The 15211-nt window shown below is 59.8% G+C and overlaps 1 protein-coding gene across 4 annotated transcripts; it reads left to right on the top strand.

The window, feature by feature from the left end:
- The first annotated feature begins 501 nt into the window (after positions 1–501).
- SCAF1 (SR-related CTD associated factor 1) lies at positions 502–14941 on the top strand. 4 transcript variants are annotated; one of them, XM_059046161.2, is made up of 11 exons: positions 502–556; positions 3458–3571; positions 3820–3877; positions 4587–4681; positions 4983–5083; positions 5171–5286; positions 8462–11296; positions 11953–12035; positions 12285–12503; positions 14068–14196; positions 14503–14941. In XM_059046161.2, the coding sequence occupies exons 2-11, from the start codon at positions 3464–3466 to the stop codon at positions 14692–14694; spliced, it is 3936 nt and encodes a 1311-aa protein (XP_058902144.1). In that variant the 5' UTR covers positions 502–556; positions 3458–3463; the 3' UTR covers positions 14695–14941. The 4 variants fall into 4 exon arrangements, with proteins under 4 accessions (XP_058902144.1, XP_058902145.1, XP_066874726.1 ...); XM_059046162.2 differs by lacking the exon at positions 502–556 and adding an exon at positions 665–1019; XM_067018625.1 differs by lacking the exon at positions 502–556 and having other exon boundaries at positions 3439–3571; positions 5174–5286.
- Positions 14942–15211: the final 270 nt, after the last annotated feature.

The raw sequence follows: 15211 nt of genomic DNA, 5'->3' as shown, positions 1-15211 counted from the left end.
TAAATGAGGAGGAAGCTGTAGGGCCGGGCTCCTTGGTTCTAAATTTAGAGAGAAATTGGTATCGGGATTCTGGGATCCCTAGAATGTGGGCGGGGCAACTCCCAGCTTGTCCTTTTTTTTTTTTTTTTTTTTTCCTACGGCCCAGTCCGCGGAACTACAACTCCCTCGCATCTGTCACGCTGACCGCTCTTTCCGTCACTTCCTTTTCCGCCGCTCTTTCCGCGCGCGTGCTGGGTACTTTGGGGCCTAATCGCGGCCTACCGCAACCCCGCCCACTTCACCCCGCACCCCGCTTGCTGTCCCCGCGCGGCGGAGGCGACGCGCGGACTACGCCTCCCGGCGTGCGTCGCGCGCACCCGGCCTATGTGTCCTATTGACTGCTGGGAAACTGAGTCCGGAGCCTTCCCACCAGCCTTCACGGCAGCGTGCTTGGTACTTGAAGTCCCGGCAAGCTCGGCGGTGTTTTAGCTCCACCCCTCTCCTCCCTCTGCTCGCGAGCCCCGCCCCAGCCCGCCCCGCCCCGCGCCGGGGCCGGAGCCGCAGCCCGAGCGGCGGGGTAAGATGGCGGCGGCGGTCTGGGCCGCGGGGCTCGGGCCTATCGGGGTGGGCGGGGCGGAGTCGGGTCGCTAGTTGTCCCGGGGTCCTCCCGGCACGCCGCAGGACCTCAAGGGCTTAGCGGGGCGGCCTCGGGCCTGGTGGCGGCGGCGGCGCCTGGCGCCGAGCGGGGGGCCTTCCGAAGGCCCCGGGACGCGTCTGTGGTGCCGGGGGGCATCTACGGGGCGTCCTCGAGAGGATTGGAGGCGTCCACAGGGCCTGGACTGAGACTGAAGCCTGCCTTCCAGCATATAGCTGGCTTGGGTCATTTTTGCGGGCACTGTTGATCGTCTTTATGAGCTGACCGGAGGCTAGGGTCTGTTTAGAGGGTTCTGGGGCCATCTTGAGATCTTGAGATATGTCCCGGGGTGAAGGAGATCTGCAAGAGCTGGGGAGTATCTGCAGAGCCAACTATAGCGCCTAGGGTATGTCTGTTAGGGCTGCGAAGTGTCTACATGGGCTGACCTGAGGATGCGGCTCACCTACAGGGGTCTGGGGCCATATAGCTGGGCCTGGAAGAACTGTTCCAGGGCTAGGAAGTCTTTTATAGCTACCCAGAGGAGCGGGATGTACCCACGAAGGGAGAGAGGCAAATACTGAGATGTTCTGAGAGGCCTGGATGGGTCTCCAGCTGTCTGGGGAGTGCCTAATCTGGGTGACAGGAGGCTGGGGGCAGTTAGAAGGACCTGGAACCATCTAGGTGGCTTTGAGTGTGACTGCAAATTCGAATGCCTTTGGGGGGGCCACGCCATTGCGTGGAGAATAAGACAATGAAGAGTATTAGAAAATTTGCCCAGCTGTATTGTACTTGCCCTTAGAAAGTAATTCAAATGCACAATGTTGAAAAATTCTGCGTGGCCCTGGGGCTACAGAGAGAGTTAGAGTTAGTCCTCCTTGGTCTGAGAAAGTCTATAGGATCGTCTAGATTCATCTAGTGCTGTGCTTTTCAAACTCTTTTGACCTTGATCTACAGTGAGAAAAACATTTTTTCATTGAGACCCAGTGTACACCGTCATACGAATTTCATACCCAAGTCCCATTAATTAGTATTTCCATTTACTCGTGATGTATTGTGAAGAACCTTCTACTGTGTTCGATTTGCTTTGATAACAAGCTATTTGTGAAGCACTGAACTACTATCAAGTCTATAGTTTGGGAAACTTATCTAGAGGGACCTAGCAGCGTCTGCAGAGGCTTCTCAGGTCTAAAAGACCTAAGGAGCCGGGGGTGTGTCTGCAAATCCTGGGGCTTGTGTGAATGGGCAAGGGAGGATGTTCATTCTACAGAGAGTTGGCGGCACACCTTGATTAAGCATCTCTTATGTGACAGACACTGTTCTACATAGCGTGTGCTCCCCCCACCCCCACCCAGGTGCCGGAGAGCAGCACCAGGGCTGGGAACTGTCCAGAGGGGCTTCTCAGGGTGAGAGTTGTCTATGGGAGTTTGGGAAGGAACTGCAGGCTCTTAGAGAGCCAGGAGGCAGCATGGGAGAGCTTTCTGAAAATCTGGTACGAGGGAGACCAGGACGGAGATCTTTTTTTTTTTTTTTTTGGCAGGTATGCAACCGAGGGTGTAGGGGAGACCGAAGTAGGGGAAACCTGGGCGTTAAAGGCCAATGATAATTATTGGCCTCTGTATAGCTAGCTGGCTTGGGCTGTTAACTCTCTGTCAGGAGTCCGTCTCCTTTCAATTCTCACAGCCTTTCTCTGACTTAGATACTCCTGTTGGGCCCACTTAGAGTTAAGCACACGGCGTTGAGGGTTAGGGGTTTTGAAGCTTTCTAGGAACTGTGGGACCAGATATTTATTGTCTTCAGAGTAGGAGATTTGACAGTTGCAGGGAAGCCTACAGCTGAAGTCTTCGTGTTTTCTGAAGCCCTAATCAAGATCCCCATCAGTCTAAAGAGTGATTTTTCACCTTCTGTATAACCTAAGAATTTCTGTGACATGGCAAAGCCTTGAGCCGCGCTTCCACACAAGGGGCAGACAGGTGATCGGAGGTTGCTCCCTGCGGCGTCTGGTGGACAGCATTCCTGAAGTTCGTGTTTGTTTTGTTTTGTTTTTGTTTTTTGCGGTACACCGGCCTCTCACTGTTGTGGCCTGTCCCCTTGCGAAGCACAGGCTCCGGACACGCTCCGGACAGGCTCAGCGGCCATGGCTCACGGGCCCAGCCGCTCCACAGCACGTGGGATCTTCCCGGACCGGGGCACGAACCCGTGTCCCCTGCATCGGCAGGCGGACTGTCAACCACTGCGCCACCAGGGAAGCCCATGTTGTTCGTGTTTTCATTTTCAAAGTGGCGTACTGGTTTTGTAGCTCATTCTATTATAGTTCCATCTTCTGTGTGTAAATACGTTTTGTTGGGTCCCTCACCATCGAGGAGAATCGATGCTTTGGGAAGTGGCGTGGTGTTTGAGGCACACCCAGCACACTGGCCCGTATCTCGGTTTGGGAAAGGTGGGTTTATGAGACTTCGGGACACAGTGTTTGAAATCACAACTCAACAGAAAAGAGTCTTGGCTCCCGTGAAGGCGGGCTCCTGTGAGGTCTTAAAGTCTGGTTGTGGGGGAAGGTGCGGGAACTGGGGAGGGGTGTGTGGAAATAGGCCAGGAGGGCCTCCCTTTGGCAGAGGAGGCAACACATTCAGACAAGGGAGGAGAGTTGTTCCAGTCGCTCCAGTGTCTGCACTGGGCCTGGTACTTGCCCGGGCCTGGGATGCGGTGGAGGAGAGGAGGGACGCTGAAAGGGACACAGTGTTGGAGGCCCCTGAGGTCTTCATGTCTGTCCTCTCCTTCCGCCACCTGGCACCACCGTGGCCTGCCCACCAGCCTCTACTCCAGACTCTCCCCCGCTTCCACCACCAGGTGACCATGGAGGAAGAAGATGAGTCTCGAGGGAAGACAGAGGAGTCAGGCGAGGATCGGGGTGACGGTCCGCCAGACAGAGACCCTACGCTTTCTCCTTCTGCTTTTATCTTGGTGAGGCAGCCGGATGCCTGGGGCCGAGGGAGGGAGGGGCTGGGCGTCCAGATTCCAGGGGCCTAACTCCTGGACCCTTGGGGAAGGAGGGGTTGGGGGGCCGGGACTCTTGGCCTGTCTGTAGGGTTTGAGTCTGGTTGTAGGGGTGTCTGGAATGGCTGTCTCCCAGCAGCAGAGCTTGTGACCTTCCGCACGCATCCCCTGACTGCTCTTTCTTTCCACCCCCTTCACCCTCACCTTTCCTTCAGCGGGCCATTCAGCAGGCTGTGGGAAGTTCCCTGCAGGGGGACCTGCCAAATGATAAAGGTATGACAGCTTCTGGTTCTTCCCAGCCCCCTGCCCCATCTCTGCATTCTTTCTCCTAATCTCGTTCATATACGCTTTCCCGAGGCCTCCTGGGTGCCACCCTTGTGCTGGCACAGGGAGCCCACGAGGGGGTGGCCTCCATGGCCGTCTTGGAGGGGCTCACGGTCTGGCAGAGGGGAGACACAGGCCCAGGACAGAGGTAGCCCGAGGCACCGTGAGAGGGCAGGAGGCCCAGCTCAGCTGGTGTGGAGGGAGATGGGGTCCGGGAAGGCTTCAGCGAGGAGGTGACAGGGGACCTGTGTCTCTAGGACTGTATGAGCGTTGTCTGGTGAGGAGGAAAGCCTGCTAGGCGGGGGCGGCACCAGCGGGCGCACGACACAGGGACCGTGTTGCTGTGGGTCTTCGGGGCTGGCGGGCAGAGAGGGTGTCGGTGGGAAGGGAAGCAGGATCGCTCCGTGGGGACTGGATCACAGCAAGGCTCAAAGGCCAAGCTGACTTGTCTGCTCTTCATCTGGAGCGTGGCTGGGCAGACAAATGGGTTAGAGTTGGTGCCTCAAAAGGGTGTTGGGAAGCAGTTGAATGGAGGCCGGGAGCGTAGGCAGGAGCTTGGTTCCTTTGTCAAGAGCTAGGCAGGCTCTTTTTCCTCTGCCAAGCAAGGTCTCTGCATCTAGTCCCCTGTCTCCAATCTGCCATGCAAATCTCTCTTCAGATGGTTCTCGGTGTCATGGCCTTCGATGGAGGCGCTGTCGGAGCCCACGTTCAGAGCCCCGTTCCCAGGAATCGGGGGGGACCGACACGGCTTCTGTGAGTAAGAAGAGGGGGCTAGGGACCTGGACTTCTGGGGCTGGGGGAGGAAGGTCACTGGGGCCTGGATCCCTGAAATGGGGTTGGGGACCCAGGCTCCTGGGTCTGGGGTGCTGATCGGGGGCAGTGTTGGAAGCTCTGAGGCCTGGTCCCTTGGGTCCTGGAGGCAGTCAGGTTGAGGAGTCAGTTGGATCCTCGTGTTCTCACAGGGTCTCAGATGTCTGGGTTACTGAGAGCTTAGGGCCTGTGTGGGTCCTCACACAAGCAGGGACAGGGTGGAGCCCCTCCTGGCCTATTCCAGGTGTTGGACGTGGCTGCCGATGGCCTCCTCGCGGGGCTGGTGAGCATCCTGGATCCCCCAGATACCTGGGTTCCCAGCCACCTGGACCTGCGGCCTGGCGAGTGAGTATCTGGGCAGCTGGAGTGGGAGAGGCCCCCAACGTGGGAGTTGGACGCACCTCTGAGGCTCACTCACCCCCTGTCTTGCAGAAGCGAGGACATGCTGGAGCTGGTGGCCGAGGTCCGAATTGGGGACAGGGATCCAGTCCCTCTTCCCGTACCCAGCCTGCTGCCCCGTGTCAGGGCCTGGAGGACGGGCAAAACGGGTACGTGGGACCAGGGCTGAGTTGGCAGGCAGTCAGCCTCGGCGTCGCGTGAGCGTTAGCTGTTGTTGGTAGTAGTGGCGGTGCCGAGTACGTCATTTAGACAAAATCTGTACCGTCACGTCTCTCTCCTGTTAGACTTCAGTAAAGGCTGTATGCACGTGCAGATGTAATTAAAGTTAAAACTGACGTGACAGCTACCATGTGGGAGCAGTTAGCGTGCGTCCGGGGCTTCTGAATATCAGTGTAACTGCGTTAGGAATGCGTCTCCCCAGGACGGGGGACTCTCAGCGTCTCCGACTCCAGGAAGAGAAAAGTGTGAAGGAGGGAAGTCTCTTGCTCGAGGTGGCACAGCCAGTTGCTTAGTGGTGGCCCTGAGCCCGGGGCCTTCTGTGTGTAAAGTGCAGGTTTTTGACTTGTGTAACGTGCACCCGCCCGAGGAAGAGTGTGCTCCCCAGCCGCGCACACGGTGGTGGCCCCTGAGCGGGCCAGAGCAGAGGGGCTCAAACTCAAAGGGCATCAGAATCACCACGGACGACGGGCTAATCCACAGGTCACTAGGCCCATCCCAGGGTTTCTGATGCAGCGGGCCTGGAGTTGGGAGGGCCCAGGAATTTGCATTTCTCACTAACTCCCCAGTGCTGCTGCCGCCGCTGCCGATCCCCCGGGACCCTGATGAGAGCGCTGGGTTTAGGCTTCCCTTCTGCGCACGCACGTGTCTGGCGGGGGGTGGAGGGGAGAGGGAGGCGCGGCAGAAGGTCAGCTACGAGCAGCTGTTCTGCCAGAGGCTTGCACACCCTCTGAACCAGTTCACGTTTTCCTTGTCCTTTTTTTTTTAAGATTTAACTTTATTTCTTTTTGGCTGTGTCGGGTCTTCGCTGCTGTGCGCGGGCTTTCTCTAGCTGTGGCGAGCAGGGGGCCACTCTTCACTGCAGTGGTGGCTTCTCCTGTTGGCAGAGCACCGGCTCTAGGCGCGTGGGCTTCAGTAGTTGTGGCTCACAGGCTCTAGAGCGCAGGCTTAGTAGCTGCGGCGCACGGGCTTAGTTGCTCCGCGGTATGTGGGATCTTCCTGGGCCAGGGCTCGAACCCGTGTCCCCTGCGTTGGCAGGAGGATTCTTAACCCCTGCACCACCAGGGAAGTCCCATCCTTGTCTTTTCTTTTTTCTCACAGATCTGGGGTGACTTACTTATCCTTTAGGCTCAGGGGACGTGGTGCCTGGGGCTCGCCACACTCTTAGGGGCCCACAAAAGTATTTTCATTTCTTTTCTTATTTTTTAAAATTTTATTTATTTATTTATTTATTATTATTTTTTTGGCTGTGTCGCATGGCTTGTGGGATCTCAGGTTCCCCACCCAGGGATTGAACCCGGCCTCAACAGTGAAAGCCCAGAATCCTAACGACTAGGCCACCAGGGAACTCTCTTCTCATTTCTTTTAAAATCAGAAGCCGTAGGGGATAAGTAAACAAGTGAGCGGGACAGGGTTCCAATGGGATTTGGCCCTTGGGCTTTAAGTGATATCCGTAGCTGTGTCTAGAACCTAATAGCTGTTTTCAGCAGGACTCTGGAGTTATGTTTTAGGGTTTTGTTGTTGTTGTTTTTAAATATTTATTTATTTATTTTTGTTGTGCCAGGTCTTAGTTGTGGCGTGCGGGATCTTTTTTTTTTTTTTTTTTTTTTTAGTTGCATCATGAGGACTCTTAGTTGCGGCGCGCATGCGGGATCTAGTTCCCTGACCAGGGATCAAACCCGGGCCCCCTGCATTGGGAGCACGGAGTCTTACCCACTGGACCACCAGGGAAGTCCCTATGTTTTGTTTTCTTATTCCAAGTGTTTTTTGGTCTTCGTTTGGAAAATGTTAACGCAAGAAAAACCCGTAATCCTTTAAAAACAACTATTTATAAAGAAGCGGATGTCTCGAGTTTGCAGACTGCTGCAATCCGCAGACTTGGTTTTTGCCTCAGGTGGTGGTAATAACAGCCCGGGTAGTCAGAGTTCATGCTTAGCAAGTCCTTGAAGGCAGGGATTTTTGTCTCTTGTTTGCGGTTCTATTCTATACCCCAAACCCGTCTGTCAGATTGATGATCAGAAAAAATGTGTTGAATGAATGAGCAAACTCCCCTGTTATAGATGAGGAAACCAAGCCAAACAGCAGTTGAGTTGCTTGCCCTCGGGCATATTGCAGGAGAGGGCTGGAGCCTGGGATCCGAGCGGGGAGGTGGCTCTGGTGCTGCCTTCTTAGCCCGGGGCCTCCCTGGCATTGTTCATGTGACTATGCCGGCGTCCTTGCTGGGGCAGGATCCTGGCAGTTACATGTGGTTGAGAGAGTGGCCTCTGGACTCTGATGTGTGTGTCTGAATCCTGGCCCCTTTACCCGCCCCGGAGGCAGCCTCGATCAGTTGTCTCCACATGTGTGACTTGTGGTGCTGAGACCGTGGAGTGCTTCGAAAGCAAGGTCTCGGGAGGGCGGACAAAATAACGGAGGACAGCACGATGCCCGGCCTGATCAGTGATGTCTGAGTCCCAAGCTGATGTCGCCCCTGGGATGGGGCTCATCACAGAGTGACAGGGGCACGGTGAGGACTCGGGCTGTCAGGGCTCGCCAGCTCTGCTACTTTCTGACTCTGGAGAGGGAGTTTCACCTTCTCAGCCTCACGTTAGGCCTCCTGTACAAAGGGATAGATTCCCTCAAGAGGCAGCCGGTTCAGCAGGACAGGGCTTGACCCCTGCAGGTGGTCCTAGGTTGGAACCCTGGCTCTCCCATCCCAGCCTGGGCCTCCTGCGGGAATGTCACTGCTGTCATTGGTCAGGGCGGTCTTGGGCTGCGGGCCAGCTTACGGCTCCGGATATGAGAGTGTGGGCTCGGGGGCCACACTGACCGAGTTTGCATCCTGACTCCCCCCCTGCTGACTGTGCTCTAGGGGAAGATGCCACAGCTCTCTGTGCTGCAGTTTCCTCCTGGGACCCCGGGTCGCAGTACCTACAGCGTGGAGCGTAGGTACTGTTGTTAGGAGCATCTTATGTGTTGACACACGTGAAGCACTGGAAGCAGTGCCTGCTGGTGTGGCGAGTGCTGAGCGAGGGGGCCAGCAGATGGGGTGCTGACCTGCCTGCGGGTCCCTCCGCTGCACCAGGACAGGCACCTGACCGCCACCCTGTCTCCTCTCTTCCTTTGCAGTTTCTCCGCAGTCTCATTCTTCTCGACCCACCTGTGCCCGCCACCTCCTCACCTTGGGCACTGGAGACGGGGGTCCTGCACCACCCCCTGCCCCCTCCTCTGCCTCCTCTTCGCCTTCCCCTTCCCCCTCATCATCCTCCCCTTCCCCGCCTCCCCCTCCACCACCTCCGGCCCCCCCGGCCCCTCCTGCACCCCGGTTTGATATCTATGACCCCTTCCACCCCACCGACGAGGCCTATTCCCCACCGCCTGCTCCAGAGCAGAAGTACGACCCCTTTGAGCCCACTGGCTCCAACCCCAGCTCATCGGCGGGTACCCCCTCACCTGAGGAGGAGGAGGAGGAGGAGGAGGAGGAAGAGGAAGAAGAGGAAGAAGAGGAAGAAGAGGAGGAGGAAGGCCTGTCCCAGAGCATCAGCCGCATCTCAGAGACCCTGGCGGGCATCTACGACGACAACAGCCTGAGCCAGGACTTCCCAGGTGACGAGAGCCCGGGCGCGGACCCCCAGCCCCTGCAGCAGACTCCAGCCCCTGGCACACCGCCCCAGGCCGACTCCACCCGGGCCGACGGAGCCACCCGCCGGCGCGTCTTTGTGGTGGGGACGGAGGCGGAGGCCTGTCGGGAAGGCAAGGTCTCCGTGGAGGTGGTGACGGCAGGTGGCGCCGCCCTCCCGCCCCCTCTGATGCCACCGGGCGACTCAGAGATTGAGGAGGGCGAGATTGTCCAGCCTGAGGAGGAGCCCAGGATGGCGCTCTCCCTCTTCCGGGCCGGCGGCCGGGCCGCACGACCCCCTCCGGCGGCACCGGCGCCCCCTGCGGCCCAGCCCCCGCCCCCGCCGCCCGCCGCCCGGGCCCCCGAGGGGGACGACTTCTTGTCACTGCACGCGGAGTCCGACGGCGAGGGCGCCCTGCAGGTGGACCTGGGGGAGCCGGCCCCCGCCCCGCCCACTGCAGACGCGCGCTGGGGCGGCCTGGACCTGCGCCGCAAGATCCTGACCCAGCGGCGTGAGCGCTACCGGCAGCGCTCGCCCTCCCCAGCCGCCGCCCCCGCCTCCGCTGCCCCCACTGGCCCGCCTACCCGCAAGAAGTCGAGGCGGGAGCGCAAGAGGAGCGGCGGCGAGGCCAAGGAGGCCGCCTCGTCCTCCTCCGGCGCGCAGCCCGCCCCGCCGGCCCCGGCCTCCCCCTGGGACCCCAAGAAGCACCGCTCCCGGGACCGCAAGCTGGGCTCCCACGCCTCGTCGTCCGCCCGCCGCCGCTCGCGGTCCCGCTCCGCCCGCCGCCGCTCGCGGAGCACCGACCGGCGCCGCGGGGGCAGCCGCAGGTCCCGGTCCCGGGAGAAAAGGCGGCGGCGGCGGCGCTCGAACTCCCCGCCTCCGGCCACCTCCTCGTCGTCGTCTTCCAGGCGCGAGCGGCACCGCGGCAAGCACCGGGATGGCGGCGGCAGCAAGAAGAAGAAGAAGCGGTCGCGGTCCCGGGGCGAGAAGCGGTCTGGGGACAGTGAGAAGGGCCCTGCCCCGGCCCAGCCACCCTCCGGCTCCACCTCCTTGGGCGGAGAGCGCGACAGCCGCCGCCGGGGTGCCGTGCCGCCCTCCATCCAGGACCTCACGGACCACGATCTCTTTGCCATCAAGCGGACCATCACCGTGGGCCGGCCGGACAAGCCTGACCCCCGAGGCCCCTCACCGGCTCCGGCCTCATCGCCCAAGCGCGAGGTCCTCTACGACTCCGAGGGACTGAGTGCCGAGGAGCGGGGAGGCAAGAGCAGTGAGAAGGACCGGCGCCGCTCTGGGGCTGCCTCCTCCTCCTCTTCCTCCCGGGAGAAGGGATCGCGGCGGAAGGCACTGGACGGGGGGGATCGGGACCGGGACAGGGACAGAGATAGGGACAGGGACAGGTCATCCAAGAAGGCCCGGCCCCCCAAGGAGTTGGCGCCCTCCTCAGGGCCCCCGCCAAAGCCACCTGTCAGCAGCGGTTCAGGCTCCTCGTCCTCGTCGTCCTCCTCATCCTCCCGGAAGGTGAAGCTACAGTCCAAGGTGGCCGTGCTGATCCGAGAGGGTGTCAGCAGCACCACACCAGCCAAGGAGGCCACCTCTGCCGGCCTGGGCTCCATCGGAGTCAAGTTCAGCCGAGACCGAGAGAGCCGCTCCCCCTTCCTCAAGCCGGATGAGCGGGCCCCTACTGAGGTGGCCAAAGCAGCTCAGGGCAGCACCAAGCCCAAAAAGACCAAGGTCAAGGCCAAGGCTGGGGCCAAGAAAGCCAAGGGGACCAAGGGAAAGACCAAGCCATCCAAGACCAGGAAAAAGATCCGCAGCGGTGGGGGCAGCAGCGGGGGCGGCAGCGGCCCTGTGACGCTGAAGAAGTCCAAGGCGGATAGCTGCAGCCAGGCGGCGGGAGCCAAAGGGGCCGAGGAGACTTCCTGGTCCGGGGAAGAGCGGGCAGCGAAGGCCCCTAGCACCCCGCCCCCCAAGGCGGCCCCCCCACCCCCTGCTCTCACGCCCGACTCGCAGACTGTGGATAGCAGCTGCAAGACACCTGAGGTCTCCTTCCTGCCAGAAGAGGCCACTGAGGAGGCTGGAGTCCGAGGTGGGGCGGAGGAGGAGGAAGAGGAAGAAGAGGAGGAGGAGGAGGAGGAGGAGGAGCAGCAGCCGGCCACCAGCACGGCCACCAGCACGGCTGCTGCCGCCCCCAGCACCGCCCCGAGTGCGGGGTCCACGGCTGGTGACTCGGGGGCGGAGGATGGGCCAGCCCCCCGTGTCTCCCAGCTGCCCCCACTGCCCCCACCCCTGCCCTGGAACCTGCCGGCTGGTGTAGACTGCACTACTAGTGGTGTCCTGGCCTGTGAGTGTTGCCGGGGGGCCGGGGCAGCTTAGGGCGGACAGACAGAACCCGGGAGGACGTCATATGGGGACAAACTTGGAGGCAGTGGAGATACTTTGGAAGGGGTGGGTGTAGTGACCAGGACCGGGAGGGCCTTGGGTGGGTGAGGGCCAGTCAGGGTCTGTCCAGAGGGCTCCACGATGTTTGGGTACACTGGGAGAGCGCTGGGCACATGGGAGCAGCGGGCAGCCAGTCCAGCAGAGACTGGAGGACTGGGGTGTGTCCTGGGGTCCACCTAGAGGTAGACTGGGGTAGGCTTGGTGGAGGGACCGGAATCGGGGAGCAGGGAGCAGTGTCGCTTAAGGGATGGCAGGAGCCTTTGCTAGACTGCAGAGGTGGGGAGAGAGGCTACGGGGGCTCGGGACCAACTCGTCACTGTGTGACCCTGGCCACACACCCACACCCACCCCTGCCCCCCACACACCTTGAGTCCTAAGAACATACAGGGTGTGGGCTGGTTCTCTTGGTGGCTGAGGCCCCTTTTCCCAGTTATGAGCCTGAGACCTTAGAGCCTGTCTGGGGGCCCGGGGTGGGAGGTGGCGCGTGGCTGGGTGAGGGTCACCCTCTTCTCTTGCGTCAACTCCCAATCCTTGTTGTCCACTCTCTAACTACTGCAGTGACTGCACTTCTCTTCAAGATGGAAGAAGCCAATCTGGCAAGCCGAGCAAAGGCCCAGGAGCTGATTCAGGCCACCAACCAGGTGGGCTTCCTTGGGGAAGAGTCCCCGCAGCCCCTTCTCTTGTCCCCTGCTTCGGGTTAGGAGAGGAACCTCAGCTCCCAACAGGCTTTGGGGCAAGGTGTCTGCCAGAAGAGGAGCCTGTTGCCTCTGGGACTGTTGGGAAATCGGGGTGGGAATAGGGGTACATGTTCCGTCCTGTCCTCCCCTCCACCTCCCTTTGCTTATCCTCCAACCTTTTCCCACAGCTTATCCTCCAAACTTTTCCCACAGATCCTCAGCCACAGGAAGCCCCCCTCAAGTCTGGGGGTGACGCCAGCTCCTGTGCCCACCTCTCTGGGACTGCCCCCTGGCCCCTCCAGCTACCTGCTCCCTGGCAGCCTCCCCCTGGGGGGCTGTGGCTCTACCCCTCCCACCCCCACTGGGCTGGCTGCAGCGTCTGACAAGAGAGAGGGCAGCAGCAGCTCCGAGGGACGTGGTGACACAGACAAGGTGAACTGGGCTTGGGAGAGGTGGGTTGGTGGTGACAGTTTTGCAGAGAACACAGGCAGATACTGAGATGCAGGGGCCTGAGGAGAATGCCAGAGACTGATGCCAGCAGATGAGAACTTACATAAAGCTGAAAACATTAAATTGTAAGGAGCTAAACTTGTCACTTGATTAGATGATTGGGAAAGGGGTGCTAGACAGGTTTTTAAAGAATTTTGTATAGAGATGGGATGCAGGTAGGGAGAGAAGAAAATAGATATGGATATAAACACACGCATATTTACACATACACCTTCTACAGTCTACCCTTTGGTCATCTATATCTTTCTCTCTCACCCCTATCGTTTTGTGTAAGGGGGGGCTCAGGGTGGTTTACAAACAAAAAGTCAAGCATCGGTGCCTGGACGGAGGGAAGAAGAATGGGTGCAGGGCAAACAGCTCCCCCCTCCCCCCACTACATCTGGCTCCTCCTCCTGGGCCTTGGGGCTGTGTACCTTTCGGTTGGGTCTGGATGCTGGTCGCTATGGCCCTGTCACCAGGTGATGGCACTGCTCACCCTTTTCGCACCCCACGTACAGCGCCAGAAGGGAAGCAGAACAAACCCCCGTGTTACAAGTCCCGTATAAACGGAGGTGGGGCCACAGCTTTGATGTGTACTTGTCCATGGCCTGTGCCATGGGCTCCAGGACGGGGACAGTACAGGCCCTGGGACAAGCAGCAGGTCCATGTTCCGCCAGTGAGGCTGCCCTGTCTGTTCTCTGCCATTGTCCTCTCGCCACATATGAGACCGTGCAGGCCACAATCCCTTTCTCTTGGCCGCATATTTAGAAACCCACTCCCGTGGGGCTAGGGAGGCCTGAGGAGTACCCCCGGGGTGGCCGTGGCTCCCACAGCAGCTCAGTAGCTCACCCGACAGTTGGCATTTTTTTTTTTTTTTTTTTTTTTGCGGTACGCGGGCCTCTCACTGTTGTGGCCTCTCCCGTTGCGGAGCACAGGCTCCGGATGCGCAGGCTCAGCGGCCATGGCTCACGGGCCCAGCCGCCCCGCGGCATGTGGGATCCTCCTGGACCGGGGCACGAACCTGTGTCCCCTGCCTCGGCAGGCGGACTCTCAACCACTGCGCCACCAGGGAAGCCCCAGTTGGCATTCTTGTTTCATGGGAGATGTTGGCCCTGAAGTCTGGGGTGTCCTGCCCTTCCCAGGCCTCAGTTTACCTGCCCCCATGTTCTCTGGGATGGTAGGGAGCAGCCGCCTGGCTCAGGTCTGTCTCCCTACCAGACTGTAAGGGTAGGGGACACATGGGTCCTGGTCATGGATGCCTGGGACAGCCCAGGGTCCAGCCTGGAGGAGATGCTAGTGACATTGAGAGGCCCAGGCCTGGCCTGGGGTCTGGGACAACTGCAGCAAGGGAAGAACAGGGCAGACCCTAAGCAGGATTTCCACCTCTGGGAGTAGCTGGATGGTCAAGGAAGTCTGAGCTGGTGGGCAGGTAGGTGGAGGTAGGGGTTCTGCAGGAACTCATCTGGCCTTTGCTGTCCATTCTTCCCGCTGTCGCCGCCCCCGCCAGTATCTGAAGAAGCTGCACACACAGGAGCGGGCAGTAGAGGAGGTGAAGCTGGCCATCAAGCCGTATTATCAGAAGAAGGACATCACCAAGGAGGAGTACAAGGACATCCTGAGGAAGGCCGTCCACAAGGTGGGGCCCAGAGGGGGACAAGATGCGCTGAGGTGGGGAGAGGATGAGACGGAGTGATGGACGTGAGCAGACAGGTGTACCGAGATGGGGAGACAGAAGGGCAGTGGGTCACTCCGGAAGGCAGGAGGGTGACAGGGTTGCCTCAAGCCCACCTGGGCCTGTTCTGCTGGCATCAGGGGGACAAGTAGGGACGCTGGCCTGGATCTTGGTGGAGGGATTCCCATTCCAGTCCCCAGTGCGCTCAGCAGTCCAGGTGCAGGGGACCCTGGGGGCTGGTGGTGATTGCAGCTGCCCCTTGCCCCCCAGATCTGCCACAGCAAAAGTGGGGAGATCAACCCGGTGAAGGTGAGCAACCTGGTGCGCGCCTACGTCCAACGCTACCGCTACTTCCGCAAGCACGGCCGCAAGCCAGGGGATCCCCCAGGGCCCCCACGGCCGCCCAAGGAGCCGGGACCCCCTGACAAGGGCGGCCCAGGCCTGCCCCTGCCCCCTCTCTGAGATCCCCAGCCGCCCCTTTCCTCCTTCGCTGCCTCTCTGGAATTCTGGACGTATTTATGGCTCCGCCTCCCTACGTCCCTCCCCTGTCAGTGGGATGATTGGGGGAGGGTTGCTGCGGGAAAGAGGAGAGCCCCCTGCCCAGCCCCACTGCCATCTTCCTCGCCCCAAGCCTGTGCCCATTGCCCCTCCCCTCTGTTCATGCCCCTACCCCAGTTTCATTAAAGATTTCATGAAATGTTACCCCTGAGCCCCATGACTTTTAGCCCTTTCTTTTCAGAGTCCAGTTTGGGAAAGGGTTGGGGAGGAGCCTTGGCCCAAGTGTGAGGGTGGTTAGTGGGGAAGTAGACGGTGTGACTTGGGAAAAGTGCATTCCTCTCACTGGGCCTGTTTCTTTGTCTGTAAAGTGGGTGTTGTGAGGATTAAGAAAGACGCAGGCGGGTGAAGCACTTAGAACTGGACCTGGCACATAGGAAGCCGTTGCTATTGACAGAGAGTGGTGGTGTTGGGAGGGAGAGCT

The sequence above is a fragment of the Kogia breviceps genome, chromosome 18, assembly GCF_026419965.1.
Source record: "Kogia breviceps isolate mKogBre1 chromosome 18, mKogBre1 haplotype 1, whole genome shotgun sequence".
NCBI lineage: Eukaryota > Metazoa > Chordata > Mammalia > Artiodactyla > Physeteridae > Kogia > Kogia breviceps.
This window is presented reverse-complemented; position numbering and strand designations above follow the sequence as displayed.